Raw genomic sequence first — 24,072 nt, forward strand, 5'->3', positions numbered from 1 at the left:
TCTGGGGTGTGTTTTGCCTTATATTTGATATTTGCTCAATGGGTTGAAAGAAGTTAAGCGATCAAATGTCATTTGAAAATCCTGGCCTGCAGCTGTTATTTTTTTCCTCATTTACATGGAGACAAATATTCCAACGCGAGCACAGTTATTTGGGGGCTCACCCTGGGTGGTGGGACCGAAAGCTCTTCATTTGAATGGGCACCGCAGATCCATTGTCTTCATCCTTTTCTAAGGAAGTCATTTTACATTAGTTTGCCTTAATGAGGATCTGCGGTAGGGATGTAAATGAAGAGAGCTGTGCGTGCTGGTGGGTAGCATTTTGTTTCATTTGTTTGAAATTAAGTCATTAACTATAACAGCGCAAGACATTTTTCTTTTTGACTCGTCATCAGAGGGCTTCGACATGTTAATCTGATCTGAAATAAAATAGATGCTCTGCATTGAGGGATTTGTATTTAAATTTTAGTTCTGGACACACCAAACTTGTACGGTATATCTCTTCAGGTTAAGGGAAGTATCAATGAAAGTTTATTTTAACAGCAAGGAAAAAAAAAAGGAGATGAATCAGTGGGAAGTAAATTATATGCCTGAACTTTTAGGGCCAAAACGTGCCTGCTGTAACAAGGTTTTCTGCAACATGAACTTTTCTAGATAGTATGTCATTAAATTTTATAGTAAAGAGAAAAAAATCATCAAAAACTCTGACTAGAACATAAAATTCCTGAAATAAAAAGAACATATGTAAATATCTTCAGAGCAAGTTTGGACACTCTCATTGATTTTAGACAGGCATCTCATTCCGACCTGACAAAATGCAGAATTTATAAATTAAATTTTATGTATACTGTGTACGGTTTTATGCTGGTGTTGGCACACTTTCAGACGTAAAATTAAATTACTTTTTCCAATAAGGCAGCATAGATTGAAGCATGGATTCCTTTCTTTGCTAATGGAACGAGTAGAAAGATATTGAATTATGCTGACTTTCAAATTGACTGAGAGCCAAAGAGAGAAAAATCAATGACATTTTTAATGTCCTGTAGAGCTTTTAAACGGGCCTCAGTCTGGCAGAGGAACTCTCCGTGAGGTAACTGTTGTTGACATTGGATTTCCAGTTCAGAAATGGACTTCTTCAGGTGAGCGTGCATCTTGCACAGCTGTGGGCTGCGTTACCGCTCCAGACGGGGAGGTGCTAAGTGGGCAGTGACTGGTTTTTGGAATGGCAGCGAGGTTTTTGGAAAGGCTCCGGTTACCGGGTATGCGTGTCGCTCGGATGCTGAGCATTTCTGCTGGAGCAGAGAATGCACCCTGTAAATATGCAAGCTAATCCCTGTAAAGCAATCACAACAAAAACCAGAAGGATCTTTTATCACAGTATAAATTCCCGACAGTCACATGTGTGGGTAACTCCAATAAATTATCTTTATTTTGATTAATTAATGAGAAGGTAAATACAGTTTGGGGGGGGGGGGTTGTGGTGTTTTTGGTTTTTTTTTTTTCCTGTGTGTTTGCTTTTGCATAGCTGAGCCCTAGAGATCTAGGCTTTATAATAAACCAAACATGTGGTTTGCTGGTATTTTAAAAATTTTACAATAGTATTTTTATAATTTTGTAAAATGCATTTTATAGCAGTAATTAAAATTTAATAAAAGACTATCCAATCCCTCGGAATCTTGCTGCTCAGGTAGAAGAGGTTCTGATTTAGATAAGGGGAGACTGCTATATAGATACATCCTGAACATCTCACTATTGTCACTGAGGTTCATGGATTCTGGTCCATTTCTGTAATAAAATAGTTTCTCTTTGCATTCCTTCAAAGTCTAGGTTTACCTTTCTTTTAATAACAGATGGATATAATGCAGCTGTGAAGGACTCTAGTCCTCAAATATGATTTTCAACAGCAAACTTTGTGTCTTCAGTTCTTTGATGTAATGAGGAAAACTATCATACAGTCACTTCTGGGAATTCAATTTCTTGCTGTAATTTGGCTTTCAGCTCCTGGAAGATTCATCTTGGGTTTTTAAGGGTTGTTCATGTTATAGTAGACGACTTCTGTCATTTTAAAAGCAGCTTTTAATGCAGGTGGCATCAGCTCTACAGAGACTGAAATATAAGTAACCTCAGAACTGCCATATTGTGAGAATGAGTTAGAGAAATCATAGAATTAGGTTTCAAAGATAATATACAGACAATCTGTTCAGCAGAGTAGCTCTGGAGAAGCTGTTTTATGCCGGTTGGATTCTTCACAGTTCACCCCTTCGGTGTCAATTGTTTTTTAGTGACAGCCATTAAATCGCAAATGCTCATGAGTGGTTCGTGGTCAGCAACCATTTATTTTTCAGATAGACACGAGCCTTCATGACATCGTACCTCATCAAAGAGACAAAGGTGACCTTTTTATTTTGTGTAGCTTACATTTCGTTGGCTTTATGTACTGTCATGTGCACTTACCCCTCTGGAGAAAGGAAGCGGTGACTCGCTATGCGGCAGAAAATGGATTAGAGATCTCGGTCTAATTCATGTGTTGAAGACAGTATGTTAAAAGTCAAGGGTTTCCCTTAATGTCCTGTATTGTTGGATGAAATTCTAGCAACATCGTTCCAAGAAGTTGATTTCAAAAGTCTGGTTTGTGAGGGAACAAGGCTTTTGTGCTCTAATTGAGTTCTGTGGTTTTGCAAATGTTTCCCATCTGATCACCAAACGTGGTTTCCTGGAGGTTTCCATTCATCCCTATTTCACATTCACCTTTACTAGAGAGAGCATTTTGTTGACTCTTACTTACATTTAAAAACTATGAAAGAATTTGTATATTTTTATCTCGGATTAGATCTTCATTTGTGAACAAGTCAAAACCAATGTCTTTGACTTGTAGTTGTTAACAAGTGATAGTTAGCAGGTTATTTCTAAAGGCACTTTTAATTGTTGGGGTTTTGGTAGGTTTTTTTAAGGTGATTATTTTTAAATTGAGACTCTAGAGTATTTTTACCTTTCTTAGTCATAGCTGTCAAATATAAGCTTCACATAAGTTTTTATTCTGTTTTATGAGAAGGACTCTTAACGGTTGTGACTAAGTTGAGAACTTGTATTATTCACTATCAGCAAAACCATGGAGCCTAATAAGAACTTGAGAAGGGAAATTTTTCTTCCTACAACAGTGGTTTTATCCTCATTCACTGTATTTCTCTGTGGAGTCTTTAGGATGTTTCTGAGACCACAGCCTCCATAAATGCTTTGACAAGTAAGATACAGCCATTACAAAATAAGTAGAGTGATAAATACTGGAAGTCTGATTGGTATGTTAAACATCTTAATCCAGCTGTTGAAGATGTTATTTGATGAGCAGTGCACCTCTGGTTTGCTGGGGTTTTTTTTTTAATGTCCAGTTAAGATAGACTTAACCACAGGAAAATATCTGTATAAACTCGATCATACTCTAGAATATGGCAGGAGCACAAAGATACATCACCACAGTGTCTGTATAGAATATGGGCACGGTAAACACATCAGAAAGAGTGTATTTTTGTAATGGTTGTGTATTATATTTCTGTTGCTTACAACTGTCACCAGAAGGACAGAATCATTTTGAATGTGACCAGGCAGCTGTCTCTGAAGCCTATAGATAGCAGCTTCCTTGTGTAGCACATTTTCAGCTTCTTCAAACAGATTTATCAAGCATCTTTACTGTCTCAACATTGCCAGCTCAAATGACTTCCCAAGGAGCTTTGCTTATGCAATCTTTCAAAAGGTGCATTGTTTTTTCTGTTTGTTTCTTTTGTGTGTGTGTGTGTGTGTGTGTGCTGGCTTTTTTTAGTAACTCGCTGCAGCAGCTAAAATCTAATGCAGGGTTTCACCATGTGTTAGGAAAAAACCCATACTCCATTTGTCCACCGTGACCAGGCTTTAAATCAGCATCAGAACTCTCACCAGCTGTGCTGAGCAGCAGAAGAGCACAGGTCAGAGCTGGGTGGTGAGCTCACAGGAGAGCCGTGCTTTGAGAGCAAGGAGAGGAGAACCTGCAGAGACAGGAGCTGCAAATAGCAATCGCTTGGTATAATTAGAAGATACATCCGTAATCATTTTGGGGTCCAAGGACCTCTTAACAGGATATTCCTCTTTGAGTCTTTCTCCGAGTCTGGCCTGATTTACAGGAGTGTTATGGTTTGAAGAACCCACAACAATTTATTGTTTAGACAATATTCTCTTACCTGATGAGCCCTCCCCACCCGGGAAGGGGAACTGGGGAAAAAACAAGGAAACCCGAGGGTTGAAATATAAACAGATTTAATAGAATAAGTCTAAATAATTAACACTAATAATAGTGGAAAACCACTATTGATCCCAATACCAATACAAAATACACAAGGACTACCCCATCCCATTCTCTCGGCAGGAAGCCGTGCACTCCCAGCAGGGACAGCAAATGTGGGACACTGGGAGCACCGCGGCTTCAGGAGGAAGGGAAGGGGCTCAGGGCTCCGGCATCGGGGTGAGAAGTTCTCAGGATGGCAGCCAGCAAGGGAGAGAGAGAACTTCTCAGCAAACTTTCTAATTTATATTGAATGTGATGTTCATGGTATGAATTAACCCTGTTGGCAGCTTGGGTCAAGTGCCCGGGTCTCACTCCTCCTCATCCCTGTTCCTGGCAAGGCTCAAAAACACCGAGACCTTGAAACCCGCACACAAGAGCTGGCTATAAAGTAAATACTTTCGCAAATTCAAACACTAGAGTCTTCTAAAAGTGCAGATTTCCCAGGCATTAGAAGAGACCCTACTGCAAAGTAAAATTACTGAAAGAGAAATTAATCCTGTGTCGGTAAAACCAGGACGAGGAGTAGGAGACAAAAAGAAGCCCCTCAGCTGGTGGCCTGTCTTCATGGATGGCCACTGACACAGGAGGGCTGGGTAAACAGCCAAAGGATCTTCCCGGAGAATTTCCCTGCTCATTGCTGCTGCCGTTCACAGCATGGGAACTTTCAGTAATAAAGACTTTAAAGGCTTCTTCAAAGAGCCTTCCAGGCTGTATCAGAAGCTCCATCTGGAAGAAGTCTCATGAGACTGCGGAGTGTTTTGTAAATACAGGCTGGGGACAAATGAGGTTTTTCTTAAATTGAGTCTTGCAAAACTTGCTTTCTAACAAGAACTTGCAACAGGCCACATTAACACAGGAGTGTTTACCAAACTGCATCCCTAGTGTAATGCCTTTTGGAAAGGGTGCAGTTAGCTTGTCATCCCTACAAAGCCTTTTACTAACACAGTAAATTATAGGCCTTATGGGAATGTGCTGTACTTGGTTCTTTTCAGGTCATGTTCTTGGTCCTGGATTGCTGTGTGAAACCATATACGATGCTTTATACTGTTTGCCTGTGGATTTGGTTTGCGTTTCAGCAGATTGAATAGCATTTCTATTTAAATCGTGGTTCATTCTAACTAAAACAACTGCTGTTCCGTAGTGTCAGGGGATTCTTGAGGTAATAGGAACACTGTACGTTTTGTGATTTACTGACCATTTTGGCCTTTGAAAGGCACCAGAACGTTTCGGTCCATTTTTCCTGCTTTGTTTGGGTTAGTGATGCCTCATCAGTTACGCCAGACCGTGACAGCGTTAAGTATTTTCAGCACTGGTGGCACTCGATTGTGTATTTTGGTCAGGGCCAGTAATGCGCCTGTAGCATCGTTTTCTCATCAGCAGTGTTGGTGCTCCAGGAACATCAGTGTTACCGCATTTTCAGGACTTGATGTCTTTCATTCGGGGTTTTCCGCTTTTGAGATGCATCAGCTTCTCTAAAAATGTGTTTACTTCATGGAGTTGTTCATGACCGCGCGTTAGCCGCCTGCATCAGACTAAAGCTGCCTGTCTGGAGCTGTTGTTTGCCCATGTATTCCACTTAGTGTATGAAAAGAGAGAATATGGAGCGAGAAAAAAGTACAAAAACTCCATAAATCTTGTATAGATTGAAAACATCTCCCACTATCATCTTGATGTTTTTCCCTTCAGTTGTGCTCTTATCTAGAAATCTCAGAGTATTTTACAGACGCTGAATTAAGCCTTTTACAGCCTTCCTGCTTCTCCTCCTCTCCCCCAGAAAATGACATTATCATCCCTTGCTTGTAGATGAGGAATCGAAGGTCTGAGTGGTGAAGTGACTCGTCCGAGGTCAGCTCCTGAATTGGTGGCATGGATATGAATAGACAAAGGCGTTCTAGCTCTCAGTTCTCTGCTAAACAAGATCGTGCCCTCCCAGGTTTAATTTCTCATAACTTAATGACTAATAACATTTGAGCGTCTAGAATGTGGCAGAAGAGTTTATTTTCTGCAGCCAACAGGTAATCCTCGGTTACGCCAGCAGCAGGACGCAATGCGCCTCCCATGTCCCCGTGGATCCTGTCTGCTCCTTCTTGTGTTGCGTAAAAGATGTGAGGAGAGGCGAGGACCACCGGCGTGGAAAAGTCTGGTCGTTCCAGTGCGAGTCTTTGCTGTCTTGCAGGATGCTGTAGGTGCTCACCTGAACGTTCGCTTTTGTGATAAAAACAAAGATCCTAGACCTGGTTCTTCATTTGTCTTGGTGTAACAATAATGAAGTGTCCTGAGAGCAGTTTGACTCCGACATCTAATCTATTTTAAAAGAAGTAAAAAAACCTCCAGTGCAGTCTGCTATTCCTTGAAGGGGAGGAATAATTCAACTAAAGTCCTCTCAGGAGTCAAGTGAGAGAAGCAAATTTTGAGTTGTGCTAATCAGGAAGAGGAAGTCATCTGTCTGCAGCTGGTCACTTCCCTGCTTACACGGCATAGTCCTGGAACGGCTACATAAGAAGCTTTGTGATGAACAAATGTCAAGGGCAATTAATTCTTTGGCAGGCAGCTGTTATTATTAGGACAGAGTGGCCAGACATAGAAGGAAAGCCTTCAGCTGATTTGTTTTCTCTACTTTTTCCATCGAAATCGATGAGTCGCTCAAACCCCAATGGTGAACTTTCATGCAATAAGAATTTTTAAATTTACCATTTCTTTGTTTTTTGTTTTTGTTTTTGTTTTTTTCATAGGAGACCTTATATTAGATTTAGAGCACAGAGGAATAGCTCAGAGAAAATGTTTGGAAAGTCTTCACCAGTTTAATGCTATCAGGAAGGAGCAGAGTTGTGTGTTAAGCTGGTAACATAATAATATGTGGGCTGAGTTAAACTCACTTCAGACAGTTTTTCTCAAACTTAATTGATGGAAACGGCCCACTTTTAGGCTTGATTTATTACCTTAGTGGAGTTATTCCAGGATTGTTGCAATGCAACTGTGGGTGTTCTAAACACACCCACGCTGCCAGAGAATCAGGAAGGATGTACTTAAAATCCGCTAATTTATCTAATAACATCTTTAGCAGCTTTTTGTGTAGGTTTAGTATTGTAATGGAAACGCACTTTTTGGCTAGATAAAGAGCTCCTGTGTGAAACGGCTGGCACTGGCTCTAGGGACATGTAAACAGTGTTTGGAGTTGATTGGGGAAATTCTCTGACCAGCTACACAAGCTGTAAACGCACCTTTCAGTTTTGTGATCCATCACTACGGTTAAAATAACACCTAAAATTTCAGATATGAACGTTCGTGACTCTGGGTCTTCATAGAGGTGGCCTTCCCACCTTCCCAGCCCCGGCAGAGCAGAGGTTCCTTGTGTTTGGGGGTGCTATTTCTCTGCTGTTTAGGTCCTCGGTCTCTATTTTAGCAACTATTGTTGCCTCGGTTCTTAACCAGATTCCCTCTTTGCCCATCAGGGGACATTCTTGAGGGGCTGTTCAGAAGTCCCAGAAGTGACACAACCCAAGTTTGCTTTCCTGACAAAGTTTTGGCTGGTGAGGGTGAACCTTGGACTGGGAAACGAGCTTGAATTCCTCCTGGTGCCTGTTGAGTTGGTGCCTGAAGTGAGTTCTGGCAGCCCTCATCGCTGCTTTCAGCGTGGATTCTCCTGCCGTGGGTTATTTAGGCTGAGCCTTAATCCTCCTCTGCGTTTTTTCAGACCGCTGCTCTCACAGTGTTGTGATCCGCTGGCGTAATTATTCCGTCCCAGACACCGCAATCCCTCGCTTTCGTTGTAACACGGAAATTGCATGTAAGGCGAGTGCTAACCGGGATCGCCACTCTGGAGTATTGGAGCTAATAATAGAAATGAAAAACCTGTTCTTTGTGAGCTAAATAAAGGTGGACAAGACTAGATGGAAAATCAGCTTCTAGGCACCAGAAGTAAAGGAGGTCCCGGTGTGTTTTTCTCTTGCCGATTACTCTTACCACCGGGCATCGCCGTATGTAAATAGGATCAGAGTTCCTGTGTTGTGCGGGGAAGAGCCGGTCCTAAGACAGCTGATTTCCTCCAGCAGTCGAGCTTCATTAGCGCCCGCGTCGCTGAGGCTTGAGGTGCTGCGTGAGCGGAATGCTGGGCTGCTAATTCTGGGAAATGCTCTTACCCGTGGTGCGGCGGCGCGGTTCGAGTGGCTTTCTGAGTAACTTCACAGCTCAGAGCTTGTCTCACGACAATTTATCTCTTGGACAACGCTATTTATTACTAATCTTCTATTTAAATAATTCATAGGTTTGTTGAATAGTAAATATAGAGGGTGGGAGGACTTACTTTGTGTACATTTTCTAAATCCGTTACATAATCTTACTGTTTGTAGCAGCTTTTGGTATCAAGAATCTGGAAAGTTTTACGGTAAAATGCCTTTTCAAAAAAAAAAAAATAAAAATCACCCAAGTGTAGCAAATCGGATTTTATTTCTGGAATTCAGATTTCACTGCTGAAGCAATGGCATGTGGGCCAGTTTAGGATGGCAGTTGGCTCTCCTGGGCAGGGAACCAAATGTGAACGCAAGTGACGGTTGCCATGTGCTTCTCAGGCTCCAGAATGAAGTCTGACAAGGCTGGTTTCATGGGTTGAAGATTTTCTGCTCTGGATCTGGTGGGATTGATGCTTCCCCCTCTCCAACCCAGCATAGGAAATAGGTTAAGGAAGTGTACGTGCCCGTTGCCTGTTCCCTGGACTACCTGAAGCAGAATTCTCTTGCTCGTGGATGGTTTTTTTGACTGAAAGTAGCTCATATATCTCTGCATGGTTCTGCAATGGTAGACACATCTTGTGCAGGACATTGTTACCCCGATGATAACTATGGAAGATGGAAATTTCAGGCTGTGTCAGCAAGAGACACCTGGAGAAGTTAAGGCAGACCAATGGGAAATACATATGCATAAATTAAGAGGTATTAAACTCCCCTTGAATGAGAGAATGTACATTAAAGTGGCCTTGGTTTGCTATAGATTAATTAACCTTGGGAGAAATCAGGCTTAATTAAGCTACAGTGAGTTAAAGTCACTTTACTCTTGGTAGAGATCATTCACGAGGGAGCTTTTTAACCTTATGCACATCAACTTCATACCTCCTATCTGTGGGTTTGCCCTAACTTTCAGTGTCCCTTGGTTAAGTTTTGGACACTTTGAAAACTCAGGACTTCTCTTATCCTTTGGAATTCTGACCCCAATTCTTAGGAGAAACTGGACAGAATGGGTTTAAGAGAAAAGTTGTATAATGCAGGTGTAGGAAATGCGTGCTAAGCAAGGGTTGCATGACAGACTCTGCGGAGAAGTTCAAGTCTAAATTTGAAAAGCATTTAAATAGATGTTACGGAATGGAGCATTAAAACTTAAGAAACGGGGAACATAAGAGTGAAACAGGGTTACTAAAATCCATATGGTGGGTGGGTCTGAGGTCTTGCTGCAGGGTTGTGGCGCTGTCTAGCAAAGCAGAATCGGAAGTTTTACAAGTCTTGGTTCAAATTCCTGTTTCTTTATAGAAAAGTATTGTTATGTATTTCCCTGACTGCAAGTTACCATGCTGAATCAGATGAAAATATATTTTTGTGGCTTTGTTTGTTTGTTTGTTTGTTTTGTTCTTCTTTTCCAGTAATTGCCCCTCATTTTTGGCTGCTGCATTAGCCAGAGCAACTTCAGATGAAGTCCTTCAGAGTGATCTCTCGGCACACTACTTACCAAAGCATGTGGACAACGCGGATGGGATCATACGTAAGTACATCCCCGCGTGATAATGTACAATTTCACATGGTGTGGTTCTTTCATTTACGCTGGGCACTGGAACACCTTGCTGACAATCCAGAGATTTTTAAAGTCAGCATTGACTTCAGTGCTCCATCCAGTCTGCCCACTTGAATGGTACTAGATTTTCCTCAAATTAGTTCTTTCTAACTGCTAGTTAAAGGAGGTCAGACTAGATCATGGAATCATGGAATGGTCTGGGTTGGAAGGGACCTTTCATCAAGATTATTTTAATCGAGATTAGATTGCTTGTAAAGGAATATCCCGTATTGATGTAAAAATATTAATGGAGAATTCGCCACCATTCCTGATAGAGCTGGTGGCTAATTTCTTAGTCAAAGTTTTCTCATCTTTGAATCTTGTCTAGTTTCAGCTTTTACTATTGAATTCTTTCTCTCTTTTTAAATGCCTTTCTCTGGTTGTGCTTGAGTCTTTTAACAAATTTTTCTCCCTAAGACTAGGAGAAATCACTCCTTTCTTTTAAGTGCACCTTCATAAGACTGTACCTGGTGGCCCTATATTTCTTTGTATGCACTTTAGACTGTGTCATCCCGCTGCTTGCTGGCACGTGCCAGTTGTCCTCCTTCATCGTTAGAGCAAAGTCAAATATATGCGGGACGAGAGAACTTAATTCTGAATTATTTCAGTCAGTATAGTCTTTGCTATGGCTTTTAATATTTTTTTTTTTATTTTTAGTTTGGGTTATGAAAGGATAGTATAAAGATATTTTATGCTTAAAAGGAAAAATTCCTTTTCTCCATTTATCTGTGTTAGCTAACAAGACTTTTGCAGCATCCAGCTCAAAACCACACACCCGTTTCTCACGTGTATTGAGAGAAATTCTGTCAGTTGTTCTTGAAAATATGGTCAACAAACCACTCTGTCCACTCCCTCCATTCTTTAGGGGATAAGTAGGAGATAGAAATCTGGCTCTTCAAAAAGGAAAATTCTGCTATATTTCTTAGAGGCCTTCAGAAATCCGAGAGAAAGAAAAACATGCCATGGGTTCCCTTTTTGTAGGTATTGCTGCCTCCTCCTGCTGAGCAGGTAAATGGAATAGATTTGTCATTGTTCTGGCTGAGCAGCCTTCATTAATTTCAAATTGAGATCTCTGAGACTTGCATAAATATTTGACAGTCTCCAAGGAAATGTTGACTAAGCCTCCACACAGAATATCTAAAGAGTTCAACAAAAAAAGAAAAAGAAGAAAAAAAACCCCACAAAACCCTCACACCTACAGAAATTGCCATTTAAATATATCTAAATCTGTAATACACAGATGCCAACATAGATTGATGTGTACGGGCTACAGCAGGCGCTAAAAATACGGTTCCAGCTGCAGTATGTTGAGGCGAATTGTCATAATGAAGGTACTTGAAAATAAAATACACCTTTACAGATGCAATGTAAAGTGTTAAAATATAAAGATAGGGAGGGAGAGGAAGAGAAAGAACATCTGGCCATAATAAAGCAATGGTTTTGTATGAATACTGCAATTTCAAATAATATACCATAAATCATAATTTTTGACACGGAGCATTAGCTCAAGTAATGCAAGGTTTGGGTAAGAAAACCATAAAAGAACCTAGGGGGGGGTGATGTAGGAGTGAAGAAAATTTCATTGCCAAAGGTCAGTAACTCCACTCCAGCCAACTTTCTTAGTCGGAGTCCTTTGAGAAGCCAGGGTTCGTTAGAAGAGAGTTGTGACTGATGAGTGCCCCAACTGCTACCATACAGGGAGACTTTCTCACTTTGAAAGAAAACAAAGGGAGCTGCAGCAGGTAACGAAAAGGGGATTTCTGCATCTTGAGGTTTTGTGCTCGGAGTTCGCTGTTTACCCCGATGGTGTTTGGACTGCTGGAGAATGTGAAACCGAGCTGAATTTAGCTCTCTGGTTTTGATCTCCAGTTCTGTGTTCAGTTTTTCTTATGAGCCCAGAAAGACTTTTACTCTGTATAATACAAGGAGACATTTACCTGATTTGCCTCAAGTTTGAATTTGCCAGAAGAAAAAAATTATTCCAGATTTCCTTAGTGACACATTTCAGTCTGAGCAGAGCCCCATGACAAATCACATTGCCTGCTTACGGCTGGTGAAAGCAGTTATTGGTGTGCCGGTGGAAAAGAAATTGGAAGCTTCATGAAAAAAGAATGCTAATTTTAAAAGAAGAAAAACTAGTTTGAGCCCAGGAATGTGGAAATGCAAGAATACAGGTCTGGTATATTCAAGGTGACCGTGTGTCTTCGGATATCAAGAATAGAGTCTGAGAGTCATAGGGCATGACTGATTCTTCTCTTCCGGTTAAGCTGGAGAGGAGCGAGAGAGCTTCCATGAGAACTGAAAGACATTTGATTTCCTTTTTGGAAGGTCAGGTTAAGAACGTTTAGTTTTCTTTTTCATGGAGGAAGATATTCACATGGGGGTTCAGCATTGTTAACGAGCCACCGGAGGAGGCTGGACGGTAGGACCTCATTACATGGTGGGAGGTATCTAAAATATCACAAAGCAAATTGCAAAGTCCCACTGCCCAGTCTTTCCATGTACCAGGAGAGGAGTTTACTATAACCAAGACACAAAGAGCTCATTGACTAGTCAGAAACTGGAATTCTTAGATTAAGGAAAACCTTGGTCGTTGGCTTGATGACATGGCCACAAACCCGGGTACTGATCCCTGTTGTCACACCATCCGTGTTTTCAAGAAAGGTCTTAAAATTTAGGTACTAAAAAGCAGAATCTGATTACCGGTATTCTTTCTACCCTAATTTTGCCCTAAAAGAAGTCAGTCCTATTTGGGAACAATAATGCCCGAGCTGGATTTCCCACTAGCTGTGGTACAATTAAGCTCTCCTTCCAACGCTGGGGATTTTGGAGCAGCAGGAGGGAAATGAAATTCTCCGTGACACAACCACAATGACAGCTGAGTCAGCCCTGGCTCAGTGCTGCAGCATTAACAATTGATGAGTAATTTACAGCTGTGAGGGGGTGGTTTCACTGTTGTGGGCCTTTCGCCTGTTTTAACCTCAAGAGCAATTATTGATGATGCTGACACTATGCATCAAGAGTCCCTCCCCATCTCTCCTGGAGCCCCTTTAGGGACTGGAAGGGGCTCCAAGGTCTCCCTGAAGCCGTCTCTTCTCCAGGTTGAACCTCCCCAACTCTCTCAGCCTGTCCTCCCAGCAGAGGAGCTCCAGCCCTCCCAGCATCTCCGTGGCCTCCTCTGGCCCTGCTCCAACAGATCCAAATATATCTTGCACCTAAGGCTCTTGGCCCCCTGATCACTTTAGCCCACATCTTGTGTAGACCTGGTACAGAAATTAGTAAATGCTGCTTTTAGGCTCTTCAAAGAATTTCTGTGAACTGAGAGATGCTGTAAACCTCCCCTCTGCTCCCTGCATTTGGGCCGTTCCTCCTCCAGGAATGATTGATGCTCGTGGATTGCTGCTGTTTAGCTTTGAAGATCTCTGGCTTTGGTGAATGATCATGAAAAAGGAGATTTTGATGTGTTCAGCTCTGATTCTTACATCCTGTTTTCCTGCCCTGAACTTCAGAAAGATTGTCCAGTGCCTGAGTTTTCCCATTTTAAAATTACTATTTCTCAGGAGTGACAGTTCAGCATTTTCTTAAATTTAAGATCCTTATGGTTTTCTCATTGGCTCATGCAGATTTCTTTTGACGCACAGTCTAGTCAGGAATCTGGAAACAGTGTTATGAGGCTAAGAAGGTACCTGAATGTGTGATCGTTTGCTCCAAGACCAATACGTCATTGCAATGGATTGCGGTTTCCCTACATGATGCCATATGCCACGATGAAGTCCCTGTCAGAGCCGCGGTGGCAGAGCTGGACCACCCCCTGCAGAGCGACACGGGGCATCAAATGCCGAGGGAAATGTACCGGCTTTTCGTTTTTCCTGATGCCGCAAATGAGTTCCCCAAAGGCATGGGGGAATGCTTAAGTTAAAAAGACAAACAAACAATGAGCTGCTTACTGATGAGTGCTGATTATGGTGAGTTTGGCTCCCTCCTTTTATGCATCAGAGCCCAGAATTTCCCTGCTGACATCCATCTCAACTGCTTGGCTTAAAATGGGTTTGTTTCATCTTTGTAATGTATGCAAGAAAAAAAATTTCCCCACTTAATAACACTCTTAGCCTTTCATTTGTGGTTTTTGCCTTCCCCAGAGATTGAGACAGTGAAGCTGGCCCGCTTAGTGTTCAGCAAACTGCATGAGATCTGCAGCAACTGGGTGAAAGAATTTCCCCTCCAGCCGAAGCCCCACCGCTACTACGAGACATCCATCCACGCCATCAAGAATATGCGCAGGAAGATGGAAGACAAGCACGTCTGCATCCCGGACTTCAACATGCTCTTCAACCTTGAGGTAAATAGACATCACATGGAAGACAAATGCATACACTAAAACCAGTTTCTTGGGGAAACTAGGCAGTCTTCTGTGAAAATGAAAGCTGTGTGAGAGATCTGAGAAGCATTGAGGGTCAAGAGACAAACCTGGTCTTTAGTTAGTTCAGTTGATGTTCTCTAACCCCAGCGTCAGTCTGACATGCAGTTTCTACGTAGCGTATACGGAATAAAAGAGCAATTTTCACAGACTTCTGGTGAAATGTCACCTAACTAAACAAAGTTTATATCTGGCCCGTCCTGATGTAGCCACTGGTGCAGTGGCTGAAGGACTGACCTGCCATCACGCAGAAAGCAGCCCTGCCCTGATGTTGTGAGGGGCCACTGAGGCATTGTGGTACCCTGGGGTAAACCAAGGCAGGAGCTTCTCTTTGGCTGCAGACGCAGGTGTAGAAGAGGATTGCCCGTGGAAATGAGGAAGTGGTTCAGCTTACAGTTCATCACCGCTGGCAGGTGTCTGCAGGGGTGAGTCTGTGCTGCTTTTCAACCCTTTCTCTTGGGAGGAAGATGCCAAAAGGAAGAATGAGGAAAGAAAGCAAATAAATAAATAAATAAACCAATCACAGAACTTATGGGAGAATGGGGTGCAGTTCACACAAGAATCCAGCAACATGAGTAGTTTGGTGGAACTGGGGCCAGACTTCCCTCTGTTAATTTCTTTACGTGGCCATCGGTCAAACACTCATGCTTGCTCTTCCCTCAGATATCACAGAAAATACAAAACTTGACACTGAAGAACGTCAAATAGAAGAAAGCTGCAAGAATTTTACCTTTAGGATCCAATTGCTGCATAATTGATTCTTTATTATATCTCGTCACTTTAATAACCATCTTCTGCCCCATCCACATTCTTGCCTTTAAATGATATTAATGCAAACAGAGGCAGATGTTTCCTTTGCCTGTCAGTTGTCAGCTTCCGAATTCCAATTTGTGTTGGAGCCCATTACTTAAAAATTACAATGTACAAATATTCTAGTCATTGAGATGGCTGTCAAGGTTGAATTGGCACTGACAGTGGGTTGGTGTGTTGGATGTATGAATAGGCACCAGCGCTGATGTCTCTTGGTACGACATTGTTTCTCTGTTTCAACAGATAGGGGAAAGCTGAGAAAACTGACTCGATGAGTGATTTTGCTGTATTATTTGATTTGTGAATGTAATCACAATGATCTGATGAGAGAGTACAGACTTTTTTTTTCTTTTAAAAAAAACGGCATCTAAGGTGATATGGATAAGATTTAAAAAAAAAAAAAAAAAAAGAAGAAAAAAAGAAGAATGAAAGCAGAGTCTGGCTGGTTTCACATTTTAACCATACGGGCATTTTATCCCCGGTGGATTACAGTCTTGATGTAGACCTCATGCAAACTGTATCGGATGTTCTTCTCCCTCTGTGGTTTTTGCAGTCACAAAAACTCCTGCACGATTTGATGAGAATGGCACTTTCTATTTGAGTAGAGTGACTGAATTGTAACAAATGGGACATAAGGAGCACTGAGAGCGCTACACGGGCGATTCTTGCAGGGCGCCTCTTGCAGTTTGCAGGTAGAATTCATCAGCAACAGGGTGGAAATGTCCCACTGGTGCAAGTGAAGACAGCCTGAGTAGTTTGCTTTTTCCAGTGCAGACTCCGCCTCTAAGTGCAATTTAATGAGGACACCACAAATCTCAAGTTCAAAAGATTAAGAACTTCTAGTTAAGAACTTCCAGTTTAAGAACAATCCAATTAGCTGTTTGCATTGCTTTCCCCTGAGTTGTTTTCTCAATGTGTTTCCATTGACAGGACCAAGAAGAGCAAGCTTATTTTGCAGTGTTTGACGGTCACGGGGGAGTGGATGCTGCCATCTATGCCTCCATCCATCTCCATGTCAACATGGTCCACCAGGAGATGTTTCAGCATGACCCGGCAGAGGCACTGTGCCGGGCTTTCCGGGTGACTGACGAGCGCTTTGTCCAGAAGGCAGCCAGAGAGGTGATTGCATTACCTGGGCTTGACTCTGGGAGTATTAATCTATAAATTCTGCCTCTGTTAGCCGGGGCGCTCCAAGGGCTGTGTTGAGCACAGGCCAGGGGCCAGCACAGAGCTGCCCATGCCCAGCCCGTAGAGCCGGTGCCCACTGGTGGGCTTCCTCATGTTCCATAAAGATGTTCCAGCCTCCACTTCTCACAACGCCCAGTTCATTTAGAAGGATGCTGCTGCTATTCTCTTGTTCACGTGCTGACTAGGTTTACTCCTTGGGGTGGGGTTTTTTCCTCATCTCTACAACATAAGTTTTCCTTAGCTCCAGAAAGCAAGAATAAATGTATAACTGACTCCTCGGCCTCCTAAAAACTCATGCGAGGGCTGAGTTAAGTGCAGGGGACTCAGACGCTTAGAAATAAACCTCCCTTCGGGTTCGTTAACGTGCATGCGTTTCTGTTAACAGATAGGAAACAGGCCCAGGACATCGACTAAGCCAGTAGCCCAGAGATCAGTAGCAGAGCCCCGCTTCCGAGAGGCGATCCCGAGGCGAGGGAAGTCACAGGGCAAAATCGTTCAGCCAGGCTGGCTCTGAGAACAGTCGTAGCAGTAAGGAAGGCACCACGTGTTTTAACTCAGTATTGCAGTATCGACGTGTTCTGTCCTTCAGTTAAGCAGAAAAGTGCTTTAAAATGGTTCTTATTGGCTTCTTTAAAACAGGGGGCATTTTTTTTAATTTTTTACCCTATCCAGAGTCTGCGTTGTGGAACCACTGGGGTGGTGACCTTCATCCGAGGAAACATGCTGCACGTGGCTTGGCTTGGGGACTCCCAGGTTATGCTCGTGAGGAGAGGCCAAGCTGTGGAACTGATGAAACCCCACAAACCAGACCGAGAGGTGAGAACGGCCTGCTTTAGGCACACCCAGGCAGTGGTTACCACTGAAGCTGACGGGTATCACCTTTACGTGGGATGCTGGGATGCTCTTGCCTCGCCAATGTCTCTTGGAGCTGCAGCGTGTGTCCCAGTTGTCTTGCTTTGTTTGGAAGTTGGAATGGATTCCCGTGCAAATCCTTAGTTCTCATCTGGTGGGGCCTGCAGCCTCCACCACGCTACACCACCAGATCTTCACTGAAGAGTGGAGAGCATGCTGGCAGTTCTCAGCGCTCTGTCCAAACAACACTTGTGTTGCCTTCTTGTTTAGGACGAGAAGAAGCGCATCGAGGCACTTGGTGGCTGCGTGGTCTGGTTTGGAGCCTGGAGGGTGAATGGGAGCCTGTCGGTCTCCAGAGCTATTGGTAAGAATGCCCTCTAATTCCTTTTTCAGACTTGCTTTTCTTTTTAATTAAAACTTTAATTTTCTAGCGATCAAAATTTGAAATACAGCTGACGATAGAACTGTGAGCGATGACTTCTATTTTTCCCCTCTACATTTTGAGGGGATAATTTCCAAATCATTGCCTTACCTTGGGGTCAGAGCCATTGGCTCCACCCCATCTTAATAAAACGCCTTCCAGATGCTGTGGCTGCAAACCCACCCTCTTGTGTATCTGCGTGTTGTTTTTCCACAGGGGACGCTGAGCACAAGCCATATATCTGTGGGGACGCAGACTCTGCCTCCACCGTACTAGATGGCTCTGAAGACTACCTCATTTTAGCCTGCGATGGCTTCTATGACACAGTCAATCCCGATGAGGCAGTCAAAGTGGTGGCTGACCATCTCAAGGAGAACAACGGCGACAGCAGCATGGTAGCACATAAATTAGTGGCATCCGCTCGGGATGCCGGTTCCAGTGACAACATTACTGTCATCGTGGTATTTCTCAGGGACATGAACGCAGCAGTCGCTGTTAGCGAGGAGTCGGACTGGACAGAGAACTCTTTTCAAGGTGGGCAAGAAGACACCGGGGAAGATAAGGAAAACCACGGAGACTGCAAACGGCCCTGGCCCCAGCACCAGTGCTCAGCACCTGCAGACCTGGGCTATGAGGGACGAGTGGATTCCTTCACCGACAGAACTAGCTTAAGCATAGGATCCAGTGTTCACCCGTTCGATGATCAAGGCTATTTAGACCTGACAAAAACAGAAACTAGTACACCTCAGAGTGCCAAACGTCTGCCACCGATTCAAGCGTTTAGTCCTGGCAAACCAAAGAGTGTGAATTTGCTCAACGGCTTAGCAGTGAAGAACGAATCCCCGGAGCGGATTGTCCCCACATCATCCCTCTGCGGACAGAGCGATCCCAGGGGGTACCACGCTCCTCTTGCTTTGGGTGCTGCAGGGCAGAGAGTCTACAGGGCGAAGGGTTTATCCCCCATCTTCTTTGGGCTGGAAGATGAACTGTTCAAATCCCTGGGAAAACGAGCCGCGTCCTTTCACTTCCGACCCTGTACCGGGAAGAGGCGACGAGGAGCCAGGCTCAAACCAAAGTTTCACACGCCGCTTTTGGCTCGCGAGCCTTCCCATAGAGAAGGATCGAGTCTGTCCTTACCCGTCCGGGGCTGCGGGAGCAGGAGGTTGTCGGTGAGACACTCCCCGTGGTGGAGGCTGCCCGGCCATAGCGCTTGCAGCGAGAGCATGTTTTTGCTGCGAAGACAAAGTAGTTGTATACCAGCTTCATACCTTCATCAATGCTGTAAAATGTAACCGTCTCCCTCGTGTTTCCCCCCGTCAGACTCCCGAAATAGACATTCCCCAAATTAAACTGGCATCATCAGGAAGCGTTAAAAAAAAAAAAAAAATAGAAAAAAAAAAAAAAAGGTGGGCATTTCCGAACTGTACCCCAGTCCCCTGCAAAGCTCAAACCACGTGTAAATAGATCTAGGAATTAACAAATGTAGTCGTTTCAATCTCAATAAAGTTTGCTGGTGGTGCCACCCCGAGCAATGCCACAGCCACCCGGCCACCCGCACACACGAGTATCTAATGCCACATTCACTAGTGAAAGCCAAACAGCCGGTCCACGTGGACAGACACCGTTAGGGAACAGTCTTTAACGACACAGAAAGCGGAACCTGCCTGAGGTACGTCCGTGGAGCAATATGTACAGAAAGATTCTGGTTTAGAGCTGCCAAGTTTTTTTTTTGGTTTTTTTTTTTTAGAGTTGCGGGGCTGGGGGGGAGTTTCCGTAGAAGTCAGGGTGTGTGGGGTTGTCGGTTGTTTTTCTTTTGTGTTCTGCTTTCTGTTTATTTCAGGCGAGCGTTAAGATGAATTAGAAAATTACATCCACTTTTGCAGGTAGACGACTAAAAGCCATACAGGGTTTTACCAGGTAACTTAGGAACGGACAAACTAAGCTCCTGCTTCTCTGTTCTCAGACTCCGATTGAGGTACAGACGCATAATTTTACCTATTTTTTTTTCATGTAACATAAAATGTGGAATATGAAGAAAACTGTTTTTTGTAGTTTTTGAAAAAAAAAATAAAATTATTTCCTATGGCTAGAGGTGCAGTGTAGGGAATTTCGTATCTTTCTGGTGCTTTTAGTGGCATTTCTCTCATTTTGTCAGTTTAGGACACTGTTCTCAATTAGTTTTAATCGAACATGATTGTGCTTAAATGCTTTGAGCCAACCTCATCTCAGGTCTTAAAAGAAACCAGTCTGTGGAGCTGTTCAGTACAACGCTACTGTCACTCAACCAGTCGAACCGGAGAACTGCTAGCGAGAGATAATGAGCGATTTGATGAGCTGTTTGGTTTCGGTAATGATTTCTAGATGGCGAAGGCATAATTTAATATAAAGTTGCAGCGTGAAGGATGCTGTGTCTGCAAGGAGCGGCGTTGCTGCAACGTGGTGTTTTCCAGCCGGGCCGGCTGCCGGAACAACCCAAGGAAGGGGAAGGGAAACGCCGTGGATGCGGATGAGCAGGGGCCTGGCGTGGGGTTTAGCGGAGAGGGTAAAACTCACAAGCCCGAGCTCTGCTTCAGTTAAAACAGGGTTCAGAAGGGAAATCCAGGAATGTCCAATGTCCTTGTTTTCCGAAGCAGAGAGTTCTTTATCAAACTGGGAAACAACGAGTACCCACCAGCTCTTCCCCGCTCCCGAGGCGGGCGTTCAAGCCTTTGGGGAGCGGTTAATTGGGAGGTAACTAAGCAGACGATTCCCGTCAGTTCCACTAAATACACATCCCGTCACTATTATTTGTTCCAATAAGACATTTGTAAGAGTATGGATAAAGTAAGTCTTCATAGGCGTTCTTTGTACGACTCGTATCATTTTAGCGGTAACAATTTAATAACAGTATTAGTATTTAGCTAGAATTTGCAAAGTATTTTAATATTAAGTAGTCAGGAAGATTATTCAACACGACGAGATGGCGAGGTTTGAATTCTGCCAATTTCCGCTGCTTCTATGTTCGATGCACTATTTTAAAAGCAATCTGATGAATAGCAAAAGGCTTCATGAGTAACCAGGAGCTGGAGTGTGGCTTTGGATTCCTTTGATCTTTTTCAGACTTCTTTTTTTTTTCTTTTTTTTTCTTTTTTTTTTTTTTTTTAATCTTACGGGATCATTGGCTCTTATCTGTCATCTTATTAAGCCTTAGCTGTTGTCAACGTTCTCTTTAGCTGCAGCATATGTTCCAAGTCAGATTTACTGAGGAAATTTGAGAAACCATGAAATGGTAAAATATGCAACTCGGGGGCATCTCTGCGGTGCCTTTGTTTTAAATTATTCACAGTAATAACGACGCATTGAAAGTCCGTCTCAGAGCTGACTGTCGTGCTTCGGGAGAGAAAGATGGTGTAAGTGCAATTCTTTGTGTGAGTAAATTAGAACGAAAACCCGTTCTGGATGATAAACTTCTTCCCAGTCCGCAGGAGCAGTTGAAGAGCACTTGGGCTGCACGCGCGCTGTTTTGGGAAGGATCTAGCTTTTTAGGTGTGGATTCATAAACGGTTATTCTGCAACTCGTACCATTTATCCTGCTAGGAGAAAAAAAAATAAAAATATCTGCCATCGTAGTTCCAGTGTGGTCAGGTAAAGCCATTGTATAGATAGATAGCAAGTGTTCATTTCTTCACTAACCGCGTAGTTATAGAGTAGATAGGAACCATTTGTAAGGTAAGTCAAGTCCTTTAAAGTTCTATACTATTAAAAGTAGTGGTTATTGGTCTGATATATGCTGCTCTCGATTCTACACACTAGACAAAAAAGCAGTGCTTTGTGAAATGCAGTGTTTTTCTCTTAATGCCACTGGTGATAGGAAGTAGTTCTCTTCAGTTCCGAATCCTGTGCCCTTATTTGCTGCTTGCTAACGTAAGCAATAATCCCTCTCTAACGGTATCTAAGTGTTCTGTATCTCGTACTTTGATTGTCTATCTGGTGACAATGTAAAAAAATATTAGGCTAATATAAAAGTATCTAATTGTATTTATTAACTGTTGATACTGAGATTCAGTCTGTGACCTGTGTTTTGTATTTTTATCGTGTATCTTAGTGGTGGTGAAATTTGTATAACGAATCTTTCCAATAAAGAGCTGAAGTATCCCTTTTCCGCGTTAACACAACCCGCATCAGTTTCAGTTTACGTGTTAACCCTGTTTGCAGAACTAGGAGGTAGGTAGGGAAAACATTGATTTTTATTTTATTTTATTTTGAAATTGTGTTGGTTTTGAGAACTGGGCTCCAGGCGCTTTGTCTGAAGCTGCTCAAAACTGGCTCGTAAGCTCTTCACTGTGAGTACTGGCGGGATTTGCTCGATCCCACTCCGGTATTTTCCTGTGTACGCTCCTTAAACCGTGCGGCTCTGAGGACGGCCTGCCTTGCAGAGAGCAGTGTTAGCACCAGACCAGGGAGCTCTTCACCCACTTCCATTTGCACTAAAGGTGGGTGGAACCGCGTGTATATAACTTTTCTTTACCTAGAAGTGCCATCAATTGTCCTTGCAAGTTTTAAAAACCAATTGGGTATTTGATTTGGATTGCATGGTAACACGGCAGGACAATGTCAAAAAGCTGACTTTAACTTACGCCACATTTATAGTGGTGCATCGTCATAGAAACTCCGCTCTGTTTTTGGAACACTGTGTGTCAGTGAGAAACGCGTTGTCCTACGGGCAGATGAGGCGTAAGGAGTTGTGTGTTTTATAGACATGGCTGCTGTAGATCAGGTCCACTATCTCCTCACTAAATCCTCCCGACCCTGGCAATGTTCTGCGGGGAAAAAAAAATGATAATGAGAAAGATTGGTCTAAATTAGGGGCTGTTTGAGCACAATTTATCCACTCGGCACTAGTCACATAAACAAAGCCATCGAAGGGGATACTGCAGCTTTGTTCATGCCTGTAATTTAGGGCAATCTTTCTTTAATTCATAGCCTCTTTGCGACAGGAACAAAACTTTCTACCCTTGTATCACGTGCAATAAGTAACAAAGCATTAACACAAGCTCTGACTTCAATGTGCATATCCTTTCCCAGCCCTCGCCCCTCAGGCGATCACACTGCACTTGCCACCGTTGAAGCTAAAGAAAAAAAATACCCCCCACCTCTTAGGGTCTCGTACGACTATTGTGTGTCGCGACTGCGTTGCGTTAGGTTCTTTCTCTCCTTCGCTCTAGAAGACACCTTGGAACAGGAGCAGGGGAAGCTGGTGGAGATCACCCCGGGTACTGCTCCTGCACCAGTGCTTGTTGCCACACGGGGTGCTCCCGTCGCCCTTTCTGTGTTCTCTTGTTCATGGAACGAACATGTTCTTTATGAAGTGAATAAATGAAAGCTAACCCTTCAAGTGCGCTGGGACTCTCCATTTGCAATCTTGTTCTACAGTTCACATACGAGTTTAGTTATAACCATGTATTAGTCATCCATATTTTATTTATGAAAGCTGTTTATACAGAAAAACTGTGGAAGTTTTACCAATATCTTAATAAAACAGTAATTAAAACCACACTTCAGTCTGTTTATTTAAGAGCTAACGAAGATAACAACCGACAGCTGAATTAAGTGTCTTTACCGTGGTGAGAGCAGATTTCCTTTGCGTGATGTCTAAGAGAAAGTGACTGTACCCGGGTAGTTACCCAGGGCTGTTTTACAGCCAGAAAGGGAAGGGGCTGTATTTAGCTAATTAACTTACACTGTACCGTGTCTTCCAGGCCTGTTTCTCCACCTCTTGTTTAAAACCCAGCTGTATAGGAGTTCTCCATACGGTGAGCAAGGCACGATGGTACCGGCTCCTCTCCCGTCCCTGCAAAGGTTGGACACAAACTCCAGAACGGAGCACGTGGCAAATCAAAATCACTGCCTTCAGCTCAGGCCTCTTAATAAGAGTAAAGCAGCTGTGCGTGGTGAAGAGGCAGAGCTCTGTGATTACTGCTAATTGAGCTGTGTATAATAATCAACACGCAGCCCTGTACAACAGTAAACACTCACAATGCACCACCGTAGTGTGCAGCTCCTCACAGGCCACCTTCAGCGCTCAGCAGCTGGAACATCTGTACACAGGCAGCTCCTGCTGCACCTCCTTCCTTCGGCTGAGAGACACAAAACCAAGTTTGGGTAAAAACTGTGGATTCTCCTCAATTCCTACTTGAATATAGGAGATTTAAGCATTTGGTCTGGCTTCTACTAACATAACTTTAAAAATCCCAAATGGATTTAAGTGCTTTTCATTAA

General features: G+C 43.2%; 1 protein-coding gene across 1 annotated transcript in view; it reads left to right on the forward strand.

Annotated features, from left to right (window-relative positions):
• Positions 1–19,866, forward strand: part of PPM1E (protein phosphatase, Mg2+/Mn2+ dependent 1E) — a 64,486-nt gene extending 44,620 nt beyond the window's left edge. Inside the window, exons 2-7 of the mRNA XM_074160860.1 lie at positions 9,939–10,057; positions 14,266–14,465; positions 16,284–16,472; positions 17,214–17,357; positions 17,664–17,757; positions 18,031–19,866. Coding sequence (XP_074016961.1) covers positions 9,939–10,057; positions 14,266–14,465; positions 16,284–16,472; positions 17,214–17,357; positions 17,664–17,757; positions 18,031–19,106 — 1,822 coding nt within the window. The 3' untranslated portion in view covers positions 19,107–19,866. The remainder of the gene's footprint in view (positions 1–9,938; positions 10,058–14,265; positions 14,466–16,283; positions 16,473–17,213; positions 17,358–17,663; positions 17,758–18,030) is intronic.
• Positions 19,867–24,072: the final 4,206 nt, after the last annotated feature.

This window comes from Numenius arquata, chromosome 18 (genome assembly GCF_964106895.1).
Source record: "Numenius arquata chromosome 18, bNumArq3.hap1.1, whole genome shotgun sequence".
NCBI classification, from domain to species: Eukaryota; Metazoa; Chordata; class Aves; order Charadriiformes; family Scolopacidae; genus Numenius; species Numenius arquata.